Source organism: Lycium ferocissimum, chromosome 8 (assembly GCF_029784015.1).
Source record: "Lycium ferocissimum isolate CSIRO_LF1 chromosome 8, AGI_CSIRO_Lferr_CH_V1, whole genome shotgun sequence".
Lineage (NCBI taxonomy): Eukaryota > Viridiplantae > Streptophyta > Magnoliopsida > Solanales > Solanaceae > Lycium > Lycium ferocissimum.
The window spans coordinates 33,002,405-33,027,001 of NC_081349.1; the positions used below are offsets into that span (position 1 = coordinate 33,002,405).

General features: G+C 36.0%; 3 protein-coding genes across 6 annotated transcripts; 2 read left to right on the forward strand and 1 right to left on the reverse strand.

Moving 5' to 3' along the window:
* Positions 1-9,855: 9,855 nt before the first annotated feature.
* Positions 9,856-18,476, forward strand: LOC132068117 (probable small nuclear ribonucleoprotein G). 3 transcript variants are annotated; one of them, XM_059461601.1, is made up of 4 exons: positions 9,856-9,996; positions 10,156-10,178; positions 17,905-18,026; positions 18,243-18,476. In XM_059461601.1, the coding sequence occupies exons 2-4, from the start codon at positions 10,160-10,162 to the stop codon at positions 18,306-18,308; spliced, it is 207 nt and encodes a 68-aa protein (XP_059317584.1). In that variant the 5' UTR covers positions 9,856-9,996; positions 10,156-10,159; the 3' UTR covers positions 18,309-18,476. The 3 variants fall into 3 exon arrangements, with proteins under 3 accessions (XP_059317584.1, XP_059317582.1, XP_059317583.1); XM_059461599.1 differs by having other exon boundaries at positions 9,877-10,018; XM_059461600.1 differs by lacking the exons at positions 9,856-9,996; positions 10,156-10,178 and adding an exon at positions 15,812-15,863.
* Positions 18,477-19,036: 560 nt separating this feature from the next.
* LOC132066268 (uncharacterized) lies at positions 19,037-19,991 on the reverse strand. The gene is made up of 2 exons (XM_059459613.1): positions 19,578-19,991; positions 19,037-19,513 (listed from the first exon to the last, which is right to left on the reverse strand). Exons 1-2 carry the CDS (start codon positions 19,989-19,991, stop codon positions 19,037-19,039), a joined length of 891 nt encoding a protein of 296 aa, XP_059315596.1.
* Positions 19,992-20,702: 711 nt separating this feature from the next.
* Positions 20,703-24,339, forward strand: LOC132068118 (uncharacterized protein At2g27730, mitochondrial-like). Of its 2 annotated transcripts, none has more exons than XM_059461602.1 (3): positions 20,703-20,957; positions 22,599-22,676; positions 24,090-24,339. In XM_059461602.1, exons 1-3 carry the CDS (start codon positions 20,814-20,816, stop codon positions 24,120-24,122), a joined length of 255 nt encoding a protein of 84 aa, XP_059317585.1. In that variant the 5' UTR covers positions 20,703-20,813; the 3' UTR covers positions 24,123-24,339. The 2 variants fall into 2 exon arrangements, with proteins under 2 accessions (XP_059317585.1, XP_059317586.1); XM_059461603.1 differs by having other exon boundaries at positions 20,721-20,957; positions 24,093-24,339.
* The last annotated feature ends 258 nt before the right edge of the window (positions 24,340-24,597 follow it).

Here is a 24,597-nt window from a genome sequence, read left to right on the forward strand (position 1 = left end):
TCGTGTTTGGACATGCATTTCACTTGAAAAAAGTTGAAGTTTTACGAGTGGAAAAAAATTGACCAGATTTCATTCATCTTTCAAAACTAACCTAAAAATCAATCCAATGTATAACTAAACAATGTTTTGGAAAAAAAATTGAAACAACGAAAAGGAAAAAGCTATATGTCTCTTGGTAAGTGGAGAAGGGTAGAGGGACGGATTCATTAATTATACACCGAGTTTCAAACTGTGGGACATTGGCCTTGGGGTTTCTGTTATCACAAAAACATAAACCACTCTACTCAATACATATAGATTTTGACTGGTTGTGTTATAGAGAAGACAAATGCAAACATGAAAACACAATATGAGCACCTCAATAGCAGTGATAATCATTGTTATTTGAAAATGCAGAGTAGAATATGATTTCACATGTATGTAAAGGTAGGCACATCATATGTTTATACATGGAAATGTTTATCAAAGATTTGTAGCACAATCACATAACATACACTACTAAAAAATTCCTATTTTCCCACTTAATTTTCCACTGAAGAATGTTCAAGGGATATTTTCCACTGAATGTCGGTGGCAAATATTGGGAATAAAATGGACCCACAAAAATAATATTCTCGGTATTAGTGATAAACGCGGAACACCAAGTTATGGTTAAATCAGCAAGAATAAAATGCAGCAATAATGACACCAAAATTTTACGTGGAAACCTTTCTGAATAAGGGAAAAACCACGGCCAAGAGGAACAACAGATATCACTATAGTAAGGAATTTTACATTGTGTAGTAACGAGTATAAATACTCCTAAGACCACTACTCCCTCAAAAAGAAATAACAAACACTCTTTTCTTTTTCCCACCTCACTACAATATCACTCACACTCTATTTTTCTTCGCAGACTATTTTCTTATACAGTTTATGGTATACCTCACTTTGCTCTCACTCAGATATATTGTCTGAGATTTTTGGTATGTTGCAAATGAGAAACTCTGCTCTATTTATAGCAGAGAATTACCTATGATGAGGTAAGCGCTTACATCAAGAAAAAATGTAAACAAAGAAATTGACTTGTTATCAAGTCCACAATTGTTGCCAATGTATAATTTGTCAAAGGAAGAAAAATCTTCCTTCCTTAAAATATGGAATAGGGGACTGGACCCCACAAATCTCCCCCTCTAGTCCCATTCACCTGAAGGAGGGTACACTGGCTTCTAGTTTGAGTGCATTCCGAAAACTTCTTTGCACAGTTCGAACTTGTCTCTTGATACCACCTTGGTCAGCATATCTGCAGGATTTTCACTCGTGTGAATCTTCTTGACCTGGAATAATTCGTTCTCTACCTAATCACGAATCCAATGATATCTCACGTCGATATGCTTTGTTCTCGCATGGTACATGGAATTCTTGCTCTAGTCTATTGCACTCCGACTGTCACAATAGACAACATACTCCATCTGTTGCAATCTAAGTTCTTGAAGAAATCTCTTGAGCCATATCATCTCTTTGCCAACTTCGATGAGGCCGCAATATACTGCCTCAATTGTAGATAGTGCGACACACTTCGCAACTTCGATCGCCATGATATAGCCCCCGAAAAGTAAACAAATATCCAGTGAGTGGATTTTCTCGTTATCAAGGTCACACCGCCATATCGAATCAGTATAGCCCTTCAAAATTGGATTTGATCCTCCAAAACACAAGCATTCATCCGAGCTTCCTCTTAGATACCCGAGTATCCACTTGCCTCCCAATGCTCTTTCCCCGGATTTTCGAGAAATCGCTAACAACACCGATCGCATGAGCAATATCTGGTCGAGTGCATACCATTGCATACATCAAACTTCCGACAGTAGAGGAATAAGGAATCTTGGCCATTCTCTCTTTTTCCTCCGTTGTTGTAGGACACATCTTTTTGCTCAATTTCAGATGACTAGGAAGAGGTGTGTTAACCCACTTAGCACACTTCATATTGAAGCGCTCTAGTACACGTTCTATGTACTCTTTCTGTGACAAATAAAGCTTCCTTTCATCTCTTGAATGAGTAATTCTCATGCCCAAAATCTGCTTAGCATGACCCAAGTCTTTCATTGCAAAAGACTTACTCAACTGTTTCTTTAACTCGTCAATCTTGGAAGCATTCTTGCCTACAATCAACATATCATCCACATATAGCAGGAGGATGATAAAGTCATCACCAGAAAATCTTTGTACAAAAACACGGGATCCGAAGAAGTCTTCTTGTAGCCTTGCTCCCCCATAACAGACTTAAACTTCTTGTACCACTGTCTAAGAGCTTGCTTTAATCCATATAGACTCTTCTTAAGTTTGCATACAAGATTTTCTTTACCTTTTGCCTTGAAGCCCTCAGGTTGTTCCATATAAATCTCCTCTTTTAAGTCACCGTGAAGAAAGGCAGTCTTCACATCCATCTGCTCAATCTCCAAATCAAGACTAGCAGTCAAACCAAGAACTGTCCGAATGGAGAACATTTTCACGACAGGAGAAAATATTTCATCAAAGTCAATACCTTTCCTCTGATCAAATCCCTTAACAACTAATCTAGCTTTGTATCTGGGCTTCAAGCTGTGTTCTTCGGCTTTAACTTTGAACACTCACTTGTTCTTCAAAGCTCTCATGCCCTTAGGTAATTTCACCAACTCATAAGTATGGTTCTCATGCAAAGATTTCATCTCATCTCGTACGGCTTCAATCCATCGATCCTTGTGCTCATCTTCCATGGCCTCCTCATAACATTCGAGTTCTCCCCAATCGGTGAGTAATATATACTCATTAGGTGAATAACGGGAAGAAGGAACATGTTGTCTCATGACCTTCTAAGTGGAATATCCGGCTCATCCACGACTTCGTAGTGTACATCTACCTCATTAATAGCAAATCGTTATCATCATCAACATGTTGATCTGGAACATGATTCTGGGCATCACCATGGTCATCGAGCACACCAACTTCATCAACATTTGTATAAGGGACTTGATCAAGATTAACTAAACCTTCAGAACTTGAGGATTTTATCTTCTCCGCTTTGTTAATATCTTTAATGGGTTGATCCTCCATGAAGATAACATAATGACTTCTTACGAGCTTCTTCTCAATTGGATCATATAGCCTGTAACCAAACTCATCAAGGCCATAACCAATGAAGATGCACTCGCTTGTCTTGGCAAATAATTTTGACCTCTCATCTTTAGGGCACATATACAAAAGCTTTGCAACCAAACACTTTCAAGTGGTCACAGAAACATCTCGCCATACCAAACTCGTTTGGAACATCACTTTGCAAAGCAACCGCAGGGGATAGATTAATAACATATGCGGCGGCCAATAATGCCTCACCCCAAAAGGAATTCGGCAACTTTGCTTCAGAAAGCAAACATCTAACTCTTTCCATCAAGGTCCTGTTCATCCTTTCATCTAAACCATTGTCGAGGAGTCGTAGAGGAGTCTTCCGGTGTCGATACCCTCGTCGCTTGCGTGATTCGTCAAATGGTCCACAATATTCACCACCGTTATCAATACGAATACACTTCGCCTTCTTTCCAGCTTTCTCTTTCAATCAAGCCCGAAATCGCTTAAAGACACCCAACACTTGGTCTTTAGTCTTCAAGACGTGACCCAAAGTTCCCTTGAGCAATCATCAATAAAAGTAACAAAATAAAGCGCACCACCCAAGGTCCTTGTCTTCATTAGACCACATAAATCAACGCACCAACTCAAGCAACTCGTCTTTCTTGAAGGAAGATGAGACTTGAAAGAAACTCTATTTTATTTTCCAAAAAGGCTTCACACTTTTCTAATTTAGCACTTTCGAAATTTGACAATAATTTCTTTTTGGCTAGAACATTTAGTCCTTTCTCACTAATGTGGCTAAGCCTCTTATGCCATAATGTTGAAGAGCTATTGCTCTCAACTGCATTCACCATATTAACACATGTAGAGGCCGTAATCCAGTATAGACTATGATGCTTTTCGCCACGAGCCACAATCATGGAACCTTTAGTAAGCTTCCACTTTCCAAAGACCATTTGTACTGATATATCCCTCATCATCCAAAACACCAACAGAGATCAAGTGCAAACGAACATCAGGTGCATGCTTTACATTGTTTAAAACTAGTTTAGTTCCAATACTAGTTTTTAAACAAATCGTTCCAACACCAGCCACTCTAGATACAGTCTCATTACCCATACTCAAAGTTTCAAAGTCACCCGGAGTATAAGACGAGAAAAATTCCTTCCTTGATGTCATGAGATGCGGCACCACCGTCCACAACCCAAACCTTGACTCATCACAAGCAATATTTATCGATCCGCATCAAGGACAAAAGAATAAGATCTTCGATGTGGTACGGTGGCCACACGATTGTCATCTTCTTTCTCTTTCTCCTTATCTTTATTCTCCTTCTTCAAAATCCGCCAGAACTTCTTTGTGTGCCCTTTCTTCCCGCAATGATAGCACTCAATGATAGCACTCAATATCTTTAAGTCTACTTCTAGATTTGCTTCTATGATGTTCTCTATTTTGAGAACCACGAATCTTGCCTCTCCCCCTAGTGTGAGTCACCAAGACATCTGATGAGGAGGAACCTTGAGATTTTCTTCTCATCTCTTCATTTAAAAGATTGCTCTTGGCAAGATCCATAGAGATCACACCATCCGGCGCAGAATTTGATAATAAAGTTCTAATAATTTCCCAAGAATCTGGTAGGAAACCAAGTAGAAACAAGCCTTGAATTTCTTCATCAAAATTAATTCCCATAGCAGATAACTGGATCATGATCCCCTAAAAAATATTCGATGATCCGTCATTGCGTAACCATCGTGATATTTTAAACCCGCATTTGTTTTATCAAAAACATCTTGTTGTTACCAGCTCGAGCATACAAACTTTCAAGATGCTCTCATAGGATCCAAGCATGTGTCTCCCCAGAAATATGGTTCAACACATTATCGTCAACCCACTGTCTAATAAAGCCGCAAACCTGCCGATGCAACAAATTCCACTCTTCATCTGATTTATTATCAGGCTTTTTATTGGCAAAGACAGGTTCATGAAAATTCTTGACATAGAGCAAATCTTCCATTTTGTCCTTCCAAATGGCATAATTTACGCTGCTCAAAGTAACCATTCTACTAGTGTTGGCTTCCATCGTTTATCACAAATACAAATACTATTTATTCGGAGACCAAAGTAATTCTTTTCTGATGTGAAAATTCAGATTGTGCTGCAACCACAGAGCATACTTAGACAGAACCTTGGCTCTGATACCACTTATTGAGAATAAAATGGACCCACAAAAATAATATTCTCGGTATTAGTGATAAACGCGGAACACCAAGTTATGGTTAAATCAGCAAGAATAAAATGCAGCAATAATGACACCAAAATTTTACGTGGAAACCTTCTGAATAAGGGAAAAACCATGGCTAAGAGTAACAACAGATATCACTATAGTAAGGAATTTTACACTGTGTAGTAACGAGTATAAATACTCCTAAGACCACTACACCCTCAAAAAGAAATAACAAACACTCTTTTCTTTTTCCCACCTCACTACAATATCACTCACACTCTATTTTTCTTCGCAGACTATTTTCTTATACAGTCTATGGTATACCTCACTTTGCTCTCACTCAGATGTATTGTCTGAGATTTTTGGTGTGTTGCAAATGAGAAACTCTGCTCTATTTATAGCGGAGAATTACCTATGATGAGGTAAACGCTTACATCAAGAAAAAATGTGAACAAAGAAATTGGCTTGTTAGCCAAGTCCACAATTGTTGCCAATGTATAACTTGTCAAAGGAAGAAAAATCTTCCTTCCTTAAAATATGGAATAGGGGACTGGACCCCACAGGAAAGACCTAAATAGAGTGTTTTCACATGAAAAAAATATAAAATTCCCGGCGTTTTAATGGGAACCTGTTCCTATCATGCGTTTTTTAGTGAACTGGTTCGGTGGAATGAAGTGAGAAAATCATATCTTATAACACAAATTTTTCACTGAATATCGGTGGGAAAACCTCCGTTTCTAGTAGTGATAAGTATTATGTTCAAAGGGAAAGGGAAGGGTTTTACTCTCTTAATAATTATTTCTATGAAAGATAAACAGAAAAGGCTCAATTACTTAACCATAGTTTAAAAGAAAATATTCTTAAAAATACTCATTAACAGAAAAGGCAATAATGTCAAATACAGACTGAGAATAGAGAAACAAAGAAAAGGGGTTGAAAATCAGAGCTGAAAACAAAGGTTTTAACTCACTTTGAAGCTTCTTGTTGATGGACCTGAGAAATGAAATTCAAAAGATAAGAAGAAAAAAAGAAGAAGAGCAGAATGTATACTTTTTTTTTTTTTGGGCATGTCTGAAAAAGTCTTTCTCTTTGTATATTTATTGAGTTTACAATTCAATATCATACATGACAAGTTTAAAATCATAAAATTTAAGGGAAGTTTTAGGTGCCATTTGACCATAAAAATTATTCACTTTTTCCTGAAATTAGCGTTTGGCTGTGAAAATTCTAAATACAACTTGCAGTTATATTCCGGAATATCAAAAACTCAAAAAACTTATTTTTCAATTTTTTTCACTTTTTCCACATTTTTACAACTATATTTCACCAAAAATTACAATTTCAAAAATTATGGCCAAACCCAACTCCAACTCCAAAATTCCAATAAAAAAGTGAAATATTTACCTTAGTATATTACACATCTTTAATTTAGAATAACTCTCTTTATATTATCTAAACATGGGTCCAGTCAAACTAAAACACTTAAATTTGAACGGATGGAGTAGTACTGGAATTTGAATAGAAAAATGGCATATTAGAAAGTTAATTTATATTTAGATATGCATTTTACGTTAAAAAGTTACAGTAGTAGATCTTTTATTTTCTATAGCCACTTACCATTTGAATAAAACCTAAATTTTTTAATGCTATTTTGCCATCCTATGTCTAAAATTAAAAATAAATTTATCTAAAAAACTCCTATCAGATAGTTGTAAGGACCAAGCCCATTAGTGTTTTCATTTTCATTAGCCTGAGCTAAGCCCAAAATGTACTTTTATGGAACCCAAGCCCAATATAATCACTTCAAACACAAAACCCTAATATAGTCTCACCATTATCCTTTATTTCTGCTGAAAATAATCACACACAACAAATCTTTGTGAGTTTTCTAACTTTGTGCTTATAGCCATTACATTCATTTATCTATCTGCTTCACAATATTATTTACTTGCTACATGCTGTTAAAAAAATCACATGTTTAATGAGCCATTTTTTCTTTGATACAACAATATAATCCCACTAGTGGGGTCTGGGAATACAATGTTTTAATGTATATATGTGTCCTTTTTTTTTTTTTTTGGGCTAGCTATGGATTTTGAGCGACACTGTTAAAAAAATCACATGTTTAATGAACCATTTTTTCTTCAATATAACAACAACATATCCAGCGTAATCCCACAAGTGGGGTCTGGGAATACAATGTTCTAATGTATATATGTGTCCCTTTTTTTTTTTAGATGGATTTTGAGCGACACAGGTAATGTGGATATTTGAAATCAAGAATACTAGAATGGGGAATGGAGAGTGTACTGATAGGTTGACTTTAGTTTTAAAAAGATTGTTTTTTTTTCCACTTGTTGAGTTGGTACCTATGTTGGTGCGAGATAGCTGACAAGAGTGGATTATACTTTGTTTGGATGATTGTTACATAATGTAATTTATTGTGTTGTATTGTATTGGATAGATTGTATCGTTTCCCATTATTACATAATCTCACACATCAGTGATTTGAAGGATAAACCTACAAAAAAAAGTAAGGTATGGGATAGAGCTACTAGAAAAAGGTAGGGTAAATGAAAAAATTAGAATTATTAGATAATAAAAATGAAAAAAAGAGAGGATAAGTTAACGATGCGATAACACCAAATGAGTCGTTACATAAAATGGGACTCTTCGTCGTTACGTGACGATGGATTTAACGATATTAAAACTAAAGTAACAATCAAAACAAACATTGTATTTAAACTAACAACACAATACAATAGGTAATAACCATCCAAACAAGCTGTTACTTGAGTTGCGCGCAAGCTTGTCCGGACAGCATTATGATTAAAAAAATTGACTTTGATAACAAAATATATGGTATAAGATGAATATCTGAATACTGAATGACATGTATAGTGTCGAACGGATAAGAGGGTTCTTATAATATTACATTGCTTTCATAGCTAAATAGATAAATTTCTGTGCTTTATTTGATCGTAATGCTGTAGTATTTGAGCTAATTACCTACTTGCTAAAAGCTGTTAAATCCATATGCTTAATTAACCATTTTTTTCAATACAATGTTTGTGTATATGTGTTGCTGTTTACTGTTGTTTGCTGGCTATGGATTTCGAGCAATACAGGTAATCTAGTTATTTTAAATTAAAATATAAAATCACAACAATTTTACAGGTAGTTGGGTGTTTTTTTTCCTTCCATTTGCTAAGTCGGTACCTGTGTTGGTAGGTTGACTGTTGACGCTAGCATAAAAGATAGTCTAAGACCCGAGAGTTTGGCTTGGTAGTCGGTGAATATTGAATTAACCATGCTATACTAGGGTTCAAATCACAAGAGTAATATCAAATAGTTAGGTGATTCTTCCTTTTTTTTTTTTTTCTATTCTTTCCATTTGTCGAGTTGGTACTTGTGTTGGTTTGAGATAGCTGGCAGCCTGGTAACCAGTGGATTAATAGAGTTGCCAGCAAGTTTGTCGAAGGAGATTGTAGTGTTAGGCTGAAGCTAGTATAAAAAATATTTAAAATGGCATCCAATAATGTGGTGTAGCAGTTATGAACATGGAATGAACCACAGTATACAAGTTCACATCACAACAATGGTAACAAGTAATTAGGTGATTTTTCTTTTTCCCTTCGTTGAGCTGGATTCTGTGTTGCTATTGGCACCCGGTGGATTAGTCGAGTTTCCTGCAAGCTTGTGCGGACAACATAATTTTAAAACTGGTAATATTGAAATTGATTGTTGAAGACATTAGTAAACTTACCCAGATTTCAGGCAGGTGTCTACCACATTATTGTTGTGCTGACCGTTGAATGTCTGGAATAGTAAACAGTGGTTCTTCGTTGCCCGATAGTTCATTTGGTGACTATTCGAGCTACATCAGAACCTCATATTTTTATTTGAGACCTTGCTCTCTGCTTAGACATTTTTTTCTCCCCTTTAGTTAATGTCTGAGATAAATACATGATTCTCTTCTAACCCAAAAAAAGACATTAAGACGCTCCACTAAGCAATTTCGTTAAGTTGAAGTTTTAATAGTCACATTGCAATTGGTCAGTAAACAGTACATCTGGTCTTCTGTAGAACAGAGGGTAATTGTGTTGCTGAATGAAGCTTCCTGTGTCAACCAGCAGAAGGATAGTACAGTTATAACAGGTCGGTCCGAAGACTTAGAAGGCTACTGTTGTATTAGTCATCGAAGTGGGGAATGCCTTTCCGAGCCTATCCCCATTTAAATTGGTCTATATTAAAATGCGTTCTTTTAGACTTTTTTTTTAAAGTCACGTCACATTTTTTTAATAAAAAATTAACTTAAATGATTTTTTTTTTTTAAATCCCATCAATGAAAAGAGTATATTTGCACCATTTTATAACGATAAGGGTATATTTATATCATTTTATAACGGTAAGAGTGTATATACACTACTTGTATAGCAGAGGTTTGCTCTAAATTGCAAAGGGGTGTATTTGCACCTTTGCCCTAGTTGTAAAAATAAAAATAAAAAATAGTTTAAAATTCTAATTTCGTCTCTTCTCGTAGGCAAGTTTTCAAAAGATAAAAGTTGAACGTTTTTAGGGGTTTAGACCACAGGCGGCCGCTCAGCATCCAAAAAACATTCAGCCTCCATTGCCTCTCTTTCAGTAAACTCAAACACAAAAAGGGAAGAAAAAGATGAGCAGATCGGGTCAGCCTCCAGATCTTAAAAAGTATGTCTACAATCTTTATCAATTTCCTAGTATTAATTTTGCTCATAAACATCTATTTGTCCTCTTTTTATATGTTAAATTTTGATTCTTTAGCTTTATTTCTTACTCCTTTACCCTTTTTTTTTGTGTTTTTTTAGGTATATGGACAAGCAGCTTCAAAGTAAGTAAATACCCTTTTGATTGTTTTATCATTATTCTGAGTCTGGATCTGAATTTTATTTAGTGGGTGTTTCATCAAAATATAGTCTTTTGAGTGTTTAGTTTACTTATTTTTTGCTGCAACTTGTTTAGACTATCCCAAAAAAAAAAAGGGACTTGTTTTAGGGGTTTAGAGATGGGTTTAAGGTTTAGGGCATAGAAGACTTATTATGGCTTATGTATACTCTTTGTTTTCGTTTCTTTTGTGTTTTTTGCTTATTTGGGCTTTTGTTTCCCTGAATTTGGTTTAGTTTCTGTTACTGGTGTTGAGTATTCCTTTAAAAATCTGATTTTCATTTATGTTGCTATTTTTTCTGAACTTTTGCTGCAGCTTATATGGGGTTCAAGGAATATTGAAGTTCAACCCCTTTTGTTTGTTTCTCTTTATTGTGAGTCTTGATTTGGATTTTATTTGTGTTATCTTTAGTGGGTATTTCTTCAAAATACAGTCTCTGGCACTTTGTGAGACTATTTGCTTAATTTTTTGCTGCTACTTGTTTTAGAGTTTAAGTGGAACCTATAAAAAAGGAACCTTTTAGGGTTTTAGGGATATTGTACAGGGTTTAAGGTTTAGGGCGTAGAAGGCCAGTTTGTTTTTTGTTTTTGGTTGGGTATATGGTGTATTGACCTTTTTTGGGAAGGGAGTGTGCGCGAGTTGTTTCTCAAGGCACGTATTAATTTTTTTTGGTTGTTGTTGTTGTTTGTACAAAATAATTACAAACTGCACTATAATATTTTTGATCAAGTTCTAATATATTTTTCCATAGTTTTTTCGATACTATTTTTGCCACGGCCTCTTCATTTTCGTTTTTTTTTTGGGACTAATTTGAATAGCTTTTCTTGAGGCGGGGGTCTTTTGGAAACAACTTCTCTGCTGCGTACACTCCACCCTCCCCAGACCCCACTTTGTGGGATTATACTGGGTATGTTGTTGTTGTTGTGAAGCTAGTCCATGTTAGGTAAACTCCTCCGAATTTGCCATCTATCTCTCTGGTTGCTAATAGGCCCATTGTTGCCTCAAGAAATCATGCTGTTGGATGTCCTACAGTCACAACAAGTGCTATGATTGCAAAACATAAATCACATGAATTTGAAGAGCCAGAATTCGAACAACAAACTTTTATGCCAGTTGACTCTAGTCATGTGACATAACTATACTTACTAATGATTATTGGTACATCAGTGTTATTCATGCAATTATTGTGTCTGTAGAGCCTTGTGATGTTGAGATAGATACACCTTTTTAAGGATTGTAGATGCATCAGTGTTATTTGTCCACTTTTTGTCACTAGTGAGCAAGATGGAAAGGACTACATAGAGCTTTGCCTTAGAATAACAATACTTCGTACGAGGATAATTGTTGAGCTTTGACTAAAAGTTGAGCTTCGCCCTAATCCTTGTGGCTTGCTATTATTTTGAATTGAAGGTTAAAAGTTATTTTCATAGTATTCGCAATTATAAAGCTCAAGAAATTCGTGCCTCATGGTTAATCACACAAGCTTTATCATATACACCTGAGATTTTCATGAATATGGGATAGGACATGTCGCATGTATGGCTCTCCGATACATTTGGTAGGAAATAATACTCTTGATCGCACTGCTGATGTTCGGGGTTAAAGTTGAAAAAATGTTCCTTGGTGATTCTGACAATGTTTGCACCTATAGTTTACATGAAGTTGCTCTAGCTTGTGAGTCGAGTTCTTTTTTTTTTTTTTTGGTTTGGTCAGGTAAAAGTTAAAGTTTCATTACTAAATAATGAAACATTAACCTATAACTAATTAAAACAATTTCATTACTAATAGCACCAAGAAGGTGCTTAAACTGCGAAAGAGCAAATCACCAATGTGACACACTAGTACATTTCCGATGCTATGCTCGTAATTGTCGGTCGAGTTACTTTCTGGTGTGGAAGAATGATGGGATCACCATGGATTAGCTTCACAAGAAATAGACGCTTTGTAAGCATAAAGTGAAACAGAAATTGGGATAAAAATTCGATTAGTTTTTATTTTGTTGGTTTGAGTTATTGTGTAGTATTTCTATTATCTCTTAACTTAGCTATAACTATGTGAGGCTCTTTAACCATTGTTGTTACTCACCGTATCTACTCCACGCCCCTTATTCGTATATCAATTTCTTTGGGTCACTGGCTATTTGCTGAGAGTTTCAGGTTTAATATTGATATTTTAGCGGCATCCAATAAATGTAAGGGCTCGCTTGGTACGAGGGATAAGGGATAATTAATCCCGGGATTAAATTTGAGATGAATTTATCCCACGTTGGGTTGGGATAAAATCGCTGTATAACTAATCCTAGGATTAGTTATTTCGGGATTGTTGTGTTATTTTTATCCCTATGGGAGGGTGGGATAACTACTCCGACAATAAGTAATCCTGGTATAACTTGTTTCGCAACCAAACAACCCCTAAATGTATTGCCTAGTGTATTGACTTTTTTTTGGGGAAGGGAGTGTGTGCGAATTGTTTCTCAAGGCATGCATTCCCTTATCTGATTATGATACCAATTGTCAGTTCTTAGGTCATTGTGATTGAGACTCATGTCAATTGGAATTTGTGAACTTCTCATCTTTGTTTAAGAAAAAATGGGAGTCTATGTCTTACGTGATTACTCCTATTAAACCCTTATCTCTAGACTTGTTGTTACTGGGATTAGCTTTTGGAAATGCCAGAGGAGAGATGCGGATGCCCTAATGACGAGGTGTGAGAGGTTGGCTATGGGTAGCTTCAGGAGAGGTAAAGGTAAGCCGAAGAAGCATTGGGGGAGGTGATTAGACATGACATGGCGCAGCTCCAGCTTACTGAGGACATGACCTTAGATAGGAAGTTATGGATGTCGCGGATTAGGGTAGTAAGTAGTCGAGCGTCGTCTCATTGTCACATGAGATAGGTTTACCCTAGCATACCAGTAGTATTAGCACTATTCTCGTAGTTGTTGGCCCCTTGATTTCTGCTACTACATGTTGTTTATTGTACTTCAGTTATCTCGGTAGTTTGTTGTGGTTACTGTTCCTTTCTCTCTATGCTTTATCCTTTTCTCTAATTCTTCTTTTACATATGTTTTGATAAGGGTTACTTGAGCCGAGGGTCTTTCGGAAACAACCTCTCTACCTCCACGAGGTAGGGGTAAGGTCTGCGTACACTCTACCCTCCCCAAGATCCACTTGTGGGATTACACTGGGTATGTTGTTGTTGTTGAAGAGTAGAAATAGAAGAATGAAAAGGAAGTGTCAGCGACTAGAGACTTTAAAGTGAAGCAAAAATGGAGTTTAGTTTAGCTCAAAGGAGGTTGGGCCATTAACTTTTAGTACCTTGAATATGAAACACATTATTTGGTCTCTCAAACATCTAATTTGGCTGAACATGTTCGTCTACCTAGGAATCATGCTTAGTGACAACATGGGTATCCTTTTTATGGTTCTCCCACTTTCCACATTAAGTTGTCTCACGTGGTGCAATCTGGTTATTGTAAACTTTGAAATTTTATTGTATTATAACGACAGTGAATCCAAAAGATGGTAAAAGTTCACCTTTTAATGAATACCATAAGACATAAGTTTTCATCTTGCGTAATTGCACACAACATTTAAACTAGGTCTGGATAGAAATCTAACAACTGCAAAGTCCAGCTAATCTTGCCTTCATAGAGTCTCTATAGAACACTTCGTGTACTATCTGTCTAGCAATAGCAGTTGGACTCCTCTGTATATGCTGAAAAACTTCAATGTTCCTTTCTTGCCATGGGAATAAACTGCAGCAGCCAAACACACTCTATAAACCTCAGCTTTAGCACTTCTTCCCCTGAAATGAGATGTAGCCCATTCAATCTCAGCCTGCCATTCCATTAGTGCTCTGGAAATGCCCTGCCACTTAAGTACTTTGGACCATGTTGTTGTAGAGGTAGCACAGATGAAGAACAAATGGGAGTTGCTTTCATCTGCAACAGTATCACACAAAGGGCAACTCATATTCTCTACCAACCACCATTTAGCTAGCCGATCCTTTCGACACACGAGTCTACTCCATGTGGCCCTCTGAAAATCAGCTCTGAGTATACATCTGCCTGATAGAGAATTTTGCAATGCCAGAAAAGAGTCCTTGCTACAGCCTGCTTCTTCAACAAACTTCTGTGCCTTCAGTATTTTTTGCACCACTCATGAGGCTTGCTTCTCAATCTCAGTGGTGTCCCAGATAGATTTGCCTTTACTATAGTAGTAGATGTGCACCCAATGAATCCACAAGTTATCTTTTTTGCAACAAAGATTCCACAGTAATTTGCATATTGCTGTTGAGTTGCAGATCTTGATATCCAATATATCAACCCTCCTGCAGATTGGGAAAACAGATTTTTTTTCCCAAGCTATTAGAGCTTTATGAGCCACCTCCACTCCTCCTGTCCATAGAAAAACCTTATACAAGTGCTCTCAATCACCTTTATTATCTTCGTAGGCAACAGGAAAATTTGAGAGCAAAAGGTTCGGATTAAGAAGAGCACACACTTTTGATAATCTGTACTTTACTAGCATAGGACAGCAGTTTGGCAGTCCAGGATGTCACTTGTTCAAGATTTTCTCTATCAATGGTTGGCTTTGGCTAACTGAAAGTCTCTTAGAATTCGGTGGGACCCCAAGTATCTGATGAGGAGATCACTTTTTGAGAAGCCTAAGACATTAAGAATCTCCTGCTGAATCACTAGACATACACCCCCAAAGAACACTGAGCTTTTATCAAGATTGGCAATTAATCCAGATGATATAGAGAAGTCCTGAAACTTGTTAAATAATAGCTGCACTGATACCACATCACCCCTACAAAATAATAAGAGGTCATCGGCAAACTCCAGTTATATGGTGTTCATATTTCTCACATCTTGGTTAATAACTAAAGTCTGGCTGCAATTTCAATTCCTTTAAGGCTCTGCTTAGATACTCCATGGCTAAGACAAAGAAGAATGGAGATGAAGGATCCCTTTGTCTCAGCCCTTCTTGGCGGGGAACAAGAAAATTTAGACCGACTAACACCCACTCCAAGAATACCCATTCTACAGTCATACCCTTCTGCCCATCTATTTTCAGCCTGCATCTTGGAGATACCACCTTCCTTCCATAACCCTTCACAAGCTCATGAGTAAGCATAATATTATCCATAAGAACTCTGCCTGCTAGAATGCAGAGTGACTTCTATCCATGATAACTCTGCCTGGTATGATAATTGATTTTCAACTAGGAGTGTACAAGAAAAATCAAGTTTCGAAATGAGAATTATCTGATCAAAAAAATTTGTGTTGGATTCTTCTATTTTTCATGTTTAATCATGAATTAAGTCTCTAGATTCTGCCAAGTGAATGCAAAAATAACTTTTATATCTGAAATTCAACCCCTTTTGTTTGTTTTATCTTTATTCTGAGTCTGGATTTGGATTATAGTGGGTATTTTTCAAAGTGTAGTCTTTGGGACTTACTCAAGTTGTCGAACTTTGTGTGAATGTTAGCTTGATTTTTTGCTGCTACTTGTTTAGAGTTTAAGGGAGAACATTTTTTAGGGTTTTAGAGATATTGTATAGGGTTTAAAGTTCAGGGCACAGTTTTTTTTATGTTTTTGTTTAGGTATAGGGACAAGCAGCTTCAAAGTAGGTTAAAAACCCTTTTGTGTTTACCTCTGAAATTTAACCCCTTTTGTTTGTTTCTCTTTATTTTGAGTCTTGATTTGGGTTTTATTTGTGTTATGGTTAGTGGGTGTTTCTTCAAAATATAGTCTTTGGCACTTTTTTAGGGATATTATATAGGGTTTAAGGTTTAGAGCATAGAAGGCCAGTTTGTTTTTGGTCTTTGGTTAGGTATATGGACAAGCAGCTCCAATTAGTTTTTATGTCTGAATTTCAACCCCTTTTATTTGTTTCTCTTTATTTTGAGTCTTGATTTGGGTTTTATTTGTGTTATCTTTAGCGGGTATTTCATCCAAATACAATCTTTGGAACTTACTTATGGTGTTGAACTTTCTGTGGTTATTTGCTTGCTTTTTTGCTGCTACTCGTTTAGAGTCTAAGGGAACATAAAAACCCTGTTTGTTGTGATTTCTGAAACTCATCCACTTTATTTGTTTCTCTTTAGCCTGGATTGGGATTTTGTTGTTGTTATCTTTAGTGGGTATTTCTTCAAAATATAGTCTTTGGGACTTACTTAAGTTGTTGAACTTTGTGTGACCAGTCACTTATTTTTGCTGCAACTTGTTTAGAACAAGGAACCGAAAAGAAAAAAAAAAGAACCTCTTTTTTACGGATATCGGGTAGGGTGTTAATGTTTAGGGCGTAGAAGGCCAGTTATGCTTATGCATACGCTTTCTTTTCGTTGTCTTTTTATTGCTTATTTGGTTTTTGTTTTCCCTAATATTGGTGCTTCAATAACTATTGGAGACCCCTCTGTATTTGGAGTGATTTCTGTTATGGGTACTAAGTATTCCTTTAAGAATCTGATTTTCATGAATGTGGTTATGTGTTTTGAGCTTTGTGTGACTGCTTCCTTTTTGCTGCATCTTATATTGGGTTTAAGGGATATTGTTTAGTATTTAAGGTTCAGGGCACATAGGATAAGACCGTTTACAGCTTAAGTATACTCTTGATTTTATGTATTTTTTATTTTTAAAGTTCCTGGGGTTTTGTTTTCCCGTTTCTGCAATTTCTAACCATATAAATGGGTAAATTTATATCCAAGGCCGCATGTTTGAGTTTAGGTTCTAACACTTCTCACCAGGGTACCTAGTTTGTTTAAGAAGATAAATTATTGTGTGTTGGAATGAAACAACTCCAAACAAAACGTAACGGATATTGAGGATTCAAGTAGCTAAGTCCAACTAATTTGGGATTGAGGCGTACTTGTTTTTTGTTTTGTTTTCCGTAATAATTGAGACTGTAAGCCTTTTTCTCCTCCCATTTGACATGATGCTTCTGCTATCGTAAGACAAATGCTGATTCTGCATTTCAAACCCATCGAGATTTGCTTAAATTTCTCAAATAATGTGCCAACTTTTGCATAATGCGGAATCATATTGTACTCTGCATGGAAAAATAAGATCTTATTTTTGCGTATTTATATAAGCTTACATTTGAGGAAAAAACTAAGAACTGAAATGCAGTGACTTATCTTCTACATCTACATCTACATCTAATGTGTTGGTTCTCTTCTTTTAGTATACTGTATACGGGGTTTCCCCCAACTGTTAAATAAAATTATTTACCTGGTATACTCGGTTTCCCCCAATTGTTAAATAAAATTACTTACCTTATCAAAAAAAATCTTCTACATCTAACGTGAAGAAGATTGACTTTTATTTAGATGGACGTGTTAAAAAATAATGCAAAGTGAAAAACAAGATGATCTATCCTTGCATTTTGATTAAGTGTATATTTTCAATGCAGCTTAAACCGTGTGAATTTTGTTGATGGTTACAGGAAAATAGTTTTATTATCTTAACCCAATGGAATTTCACTTAAGTGGTGTAAGAAGTTTCAGCATGTCTACAGTTTAAGGATCAATGTTATTTTATCAGGAAAGAATTCATAGTTTGAAGTATCAATCATCAATGTTCAACGTCTGAATCACATAATCTCTTCTGTTAGTCCATTTCCTTCATTATGTAGCTTTCAGAACAGTAATGTGGTATACCTTTTGCAGTCAAGCTGAATGCGAACCGTCAAGTTGTGGGGACTCTTCGTGGGTTCGATCAGTTCATGAATTTGGTTATTGACAACACTGTTGAGGTCAATGGCAATGAGAAGAATGAGATTGGCATGGTGGTGAGTCTGTTCCGGCCTTTTTCGCTCCTGTCCTCTCCCCTATCTCGTTTACACCTGTTCCAGGACTTCTGATAGTGTTGAAATTGAATCATTTCTATATTTATTTAGTCTCGGATATCTTATATTTTCTCATCTTAAGTTATCTCAAAATCTCGTTTGTTCTAGAAATCCCTTAACTATGGCGGTCATTAATGTTTCACTTGGTTGATGTTGCAGGTAATTCGGGGTAATAGCGTGGTGACAATTGAAGCACTGGAGCCTGTTGCAAGACCACAGGCTTAACATTGAAGCATTTAGAGGAATCTTTATCTATGTTGAAGATATTACTTCTGTAATGGAACCTAAGCAACTTACGTATTTTACCTGAATTAACTAGCTTTTGAGATGAAAGTTGACATGACAGTGCATGAATTCCTTGCAACCTTAAGTTATCTTAGATTTCTCTGTTGATCTAAGAGCACATTTTCAGAATTTCATCTGGTGAGTTTTGTACTCTGGAACTTGGTTCTTCCCTAGGTTGGGAAAATCAGTAAGAGGCCAATGCCAACAGATTTGTTGAGCACGATTATAAGTGATGAGGAAAATGTAAAAACCGCTTAATCCTTTGTTTCTTTTATAATCTTTTTTTGGCAATTAACAGATATTTTATTAATCACCAAGTAATCACTGTACATAACCAGAGCACACCATATCCCGGTTGCCCATCTCATTTCACCTATAAGTCTCCTCCATCTCCAAACAAACATAACCTATAAAGAATAAATAGTATCAAACAAGTTCCTATTTTCCCTAACTCGTATGCACATATTAGTTTGTATCATATGTATCAGCTTATCCATGGTGATTGTTTTGCTTTGAAATACTCCGGAGTTCCTTTCACACCAAACTTCATATACCACAGCTGCAAAGCAAGCCTTCAGCAGCACATTTCTAGGATTTTTCGACTTGCTATATTGCTGAACCCAATTCCATTCTCTACCCCAATCTAAGATAGTCCTCTGCCAACCCAATCATTGCAATACCCTCAGCCATATTTCATGAGAATATGTGCACTCAAAATAAAGATGTTCAATGGTCTCAGGCTGGTTGTTGCACAATACACAAGTGCCATTAATTCCCATACCCCATTTTAACAGCAAATCTTTTGTTCTCATTCTACCAAGGAGTGCCAGCCATAGTATGAACACATGTTTTGGACAGGCCACATTATGGCACACTAGTCCTCTCCATGGAACAAGTGTGACAGCCCCTCTTAGCATTTTGTAAGCACACTTGATCTGAAATTTACCTCTGTCCAGTAGTTGTTGTTGACTTGCAAGCATTGGCCAAAATTTCCTCATGTGAAAGATCTTCCGGATCATCCATGATGCCTCCCTAGGAGGCTCCATGGTTAGCCAGTCTTTGGTTCTTGATGTAGTATGTGTGCACCCAGGTGACCCATAACTCTTCCTTTCGTTGACTGAGAGCCCATAATAGTTTGCATATTGCTGATTGGTTCCATATCTTAAGGTTAATGAAATTCAAACCCCCCGCACCTTTGGGAAGGCAAACTTTTTCCCAAGCTACAAGTGCCCTCCTTGATATGGTTGCCTCTCCTGTCCATAGGTAGCTTCTGCATGTTGCTTCAATGAGTTTGATCACTTTTTGGGGCAAGAGAAAGACCTGGGACCAGTATGCCTGAATACCAAACAGTACTGATCTAATCATCTGAACTCGACCTGCATACGACATTCCTCTAGCCATCCATGAAGTGATTCTAGCTGTTATCTTATCCACCAAAGGTTGACATTGGGCTATAGTGAGTTTTTTGTTAGATAATGGCACCGCTAAATATTTGAAAGGTAGCTCACCAATCTCATACCCAAGCAGGGATATAATTGCTTCCTTTGTATCATTATCCACACCACCAAAGTATACTTGACTTTTGTTTAAGTTGGCTTTCAACCCTGAAGCTTCAAAGAACATAGCAAACCTAACATAGCCACCCTATCTTTCAATATTTGGACAGATCCTATGTCTCCTCTTGTGAACATGAGGAGGTCATCAGCAAAACATAAGTGAGTAATACCCAGTCTTTGGCACCTTGGATGATAATTAAAATCAGGCTCCTCTTTCAATGTGTTGAGTAATCTTGATAAGGCGTTTGGATAATATTCGAGTGAAATTGTTAAAATAAAGTATTTGAAATTGTAGTTGATTGGAAGTCAGTCGTGATTGGACATGAACTTAACAACAACAACATGCCACAAGTGGGGTCATTACAGCCTTGTTCTACCTTGCAAAGGTAAAGCATATCAAAATCAGTAAGCAAATGAAGAAATCCGGTAGAAAATAATAAAGAAAAGAAGAATAACAACAACAAATAATACATAATAGGCTAAATTTTGATTACTCCTTCTGTCTCAAATTAATGCGTAATTAATTATTTTTTCTCATTTATCCTTAGGATAATTTTGTAATTTATAGAAATAGACACATAAATATAATAAGCATTTAATGGAGAGATATCATAACTTAGATATAAATTACGTAAAGTTAGTCAAATACCCTCCGAATTAATACTTCTTAAAGAATGAATAAATCAAAAAAGCGATAAATAATTTGAAACGAAAGTAGTAGTTTAAAAAGTGGGTATATTCCATCTTTATCCATGACCCAAAAAACCCGGTCAAAAACTGGACCCACTTAACTATCCTCTATAAATAACAAAACACCAATCGCACTTAGGTTACATTTAATCACTCTTTAATTTCCACTCATCAATATCACACAGTATAAAAGCAAAAAATGGCGATGAGATTTGTCGTTTCACGTTGTGGATTAGGTCGTTTAATGGAAGGTCAACGATCATCAATTTCAGGTCTTCGATCTTTCAGTGATGGCAAAGTCTTAGGTGAAGAAGAACGTGCTCAAGAAAACATTTACATTAAGGTCCATTTTTTCATTTTTTTTTTTTTAATTTCATTTTATATTTCACAAATTTATGTTATTCATATTCAGTGGCGGATTCAGGATTTTTACTCAGGGGTTCGAAAAAAATAACAAAAGCTAAATATAAAAAATAATATTGTCGATAGGAATTGAACCGAGGACACATGATAATTTTGAACACCCTGGACCACTTGAGCTAGCCCTTTACATTTATTCAGGGTGTTCAAAAGTTAATATCTGTACATAAACACAGAAAATTTACCCTATATATACACTGTAATTTTTGGCCGAGGGGGTTCAAAATTGCTCCTGTTCATATCTGAATGGATTGTGATCGAATATAGTGAGATTGATACATATGATTTATACAGTTGACCCGAAAATAAGTGGATCTAATCATTCACCCAAATTTCCCATGTAGGGTTTAATATCAATTTTGGTCCATCAATTATTGGTAAATTCTGAGTTTAGTCCTTATGATATCTAACCAAGCACATTTGACCCTTGAAATGTACACTTTTAATCCCTTTTAATCCCTTTGCTTGTGAATAGTCACAAATTTCCTGAAGTATAACCATTTCACTATCTAATTAACTATGTATTATGTTAAGTTTGTACTGTTACTCCGCATTTGAAGGTAATATACTTCTAGGAATGTGTATAAATATAAGAGGGATTAAAAGTGCACATTTCAAGTAATTAAAGGTTAAATGTGCTTAGTTAGATATCACAAGAGTAAAATTAGAATTTTACCAATATTTGAAGGACTAAAAGTGTTAGCATCCCCATGTATAATTATTAGTGTGTAGAAAATTGCTGTAAATAATAGTATTGTACCAATTACAAACGTATGAGCTTTAAGTTTTACTTGTATTATGTATATGTATATGTATGCATGTACTACACACACATATCTATATTCATCATGTTCGAAGTCTTCGTGTTTTCCCTTTTTTTTTTTTAAACATTTTATATTTCACATATTATGTTTTTTTATTGTTATTTAATATTATTTGAATGGATTGTGATTGATTAGAGTGAAATGGATACAGGTGATTTATACAGTTGATCCGAAAATAAGCGGATCTAAAACAATTACTATGTATAATAGATTGTATCATTTCCAAATCTTATAGCTTTAAGTTCTGCATATATGTATATGTAATATGTATATTATGTACACACATACACATATGTGTATTGTGTGTTAAATAACTAGTACGAATAATAGGCGGATGTTAATGGTTCTCTGACAGAATTCACTACGTTCAGCTCGGACCTGATAAGTGTGGGTGTGCGCGTGCATATGTATACTAATCACGAGTGTGTAGAAAAATTACTGTGAATAATAGATTGTACCAATTCCAAACTCATAAGCTCTAAGTTTTGTATATATGTATCATGAATGTGTATATTATGTACAGACACACACACATGCATGTATATCACGTGTGTGTAACTTAATTAGGATGAATAATAATTGTATCAATTCCAAACCCATTAACTCTAAATTCTGAATTGCTTGACTCCAAGTAGTTGGGATTGGAGCTAACTCTGTTAATATGTTCTCTTTTTGATGGATGATGTAAGTTTTGTGCTAGATCATTCATGTGTTTTTTCGTTTTGTTTTTTGGTGAATAGAAAATGGAAAGGGAGAGATTGGAGAAGGCAAAGCAGAAGGCAGAGCGTGAGAAAGCTGAGAAAGAGAAGGACAAAAAGGTTTGAATCCTTCTCTTATTTTTTTAGCTTGTTTTATATGTATAGTCATCCATACATGTTCAATTTTGCTCTATTAGTTTGTTCCTTATTTTGTATTTGGTACGTTTTGATTTCCGCTACTATCTTAGGTTTTGGCTAACCAGCTGAAAACAAACAAATTCTTGTTAAAAGTGCATGTTTTAGTTAGCATAGGGTGAGAATTTTCTTAGGATGCTGGATATTCATTTACCTCCTTTTGTGACCAAGAAGAAAGAAGATGCTCCATTTGGTATAATATCAGTTTGGATGTCTAGTTTTTGGCTGTGTTTAAAAGTTGAGTATTCCTTGATCTATACATTAAACTGGGGAGATAATTTTTGACGCAAGTTCTACTCCATATCCTCTCACCAGCTTGGAAACATTATGTTTCCTTTTTATCAGAGTACCAACACAGTGCAATACCATATTTTATCAGAGCCACCAACACAGTGCAATGCCATATTCCACATCCGCCTTCCACTGCCTTTCAACATAACAAGAGCTGCCAAAAAAATGAGTTTTCTTCGTTTTGGTAAAACATTTCACAATTCGAGGAAGAGAGCTATTTTTTGTTTTCACATTACTCAACTACTTCTTCTAAAACTCAGTGGTAAATCTTTGAACTAGGTGCAGTATGGATGGGAGTTGTGTATACTTAGTCTAACCAATTTTCTCAAAGTTTAAACCATAATAATAAATCTTAGGTATGACATATGGATGTCATTATGTTTATTATCTTATATACACTGTTCACTTCTACTTGAAATCCGTAATTGCAACTATTTTAGACATTATATTTTTAAAAATAATGGATGTGGTGAGCTAATGCCTATGATTGTTTTTCTTCTGATTTAGCATTTGCAAAGTTATGTTTTGAACCTTAAACGAAATTCTAACATCCAAATTTATATAAATTTTGAATGCGTACAAGTTTCAAACATGTTGGCATGTTGTTATCTGATTGCACCAATCTCATTTTTGCTTATTCTTAGATCTCTAGGGCTACCTACTTGTTTTTTTCATTTTGTTTGTCTTATTATCCTGTTGTTGTTACTGCCTTTTCATCTTTCCTTGAGCCGATCTATCGGAAACAACCTCTCTATCTTTACAAGGTAGGGGTAAGGTCTGCGTACGATCTACCCTTCCCCGGCGTACTCCGCCTGGTGGATTATACTAGGTTTTTTGTTGTTGATGTCATCAATCTCATTTTTTGTTGGAGAACACAAGATAATGAATGTTGACAGATACATGTGTTGAACTGATGGTTTGCCTGGCTACAGATATATGCATGTGATCTTCGGTTAAATTGTTGTTCTATGTATTCTTTTTTTTTTTTTTCCCTTTTTTTAATTATCCTGGACCCTTTTTCTCACCCCGCTATTTCTTTTCTTTAAGCAGAAGCCTGAAGAAGAGACTAACAAGAGCTGAAGTCTAGGTTTGGGTGACCGGACATGTCAAACTCTTGCTTTCAAGCACCTTTGACAAATAAATGGATAATGACTCTCTGTTGCTCTTCATCATGCCATTCCTTGTACAAACTATTGCAATAGTTGTTATTATGCATCATGCTTTTTCGTCCTTGGAGTTTTCAAGGTGGCTGAAAAACATGCCTTGTTCAACAATCAATATCATCTTGTTTGGACCAGTTTGATTCTGTTGGCACCACATTTTAGTCTGTTATCGCGTGGTGAATCATAGTGTAGTCTGTTATCGCTGTCTCGAGTATTGGGAATGATATAGCGACTTGTTTATGGCTGTGGCCCAAAGCAAGCATATTTAGTGATTTCAGTGTCGCAGAATGATGTCCTTAGTGGGCTTGCTTAGCTCGAATCCAGATTAGTTGGTCAGTGAGTTTCAGAACAATATACAGCACAATGTGGATCCAGGTTCATCTGTTTGGGTT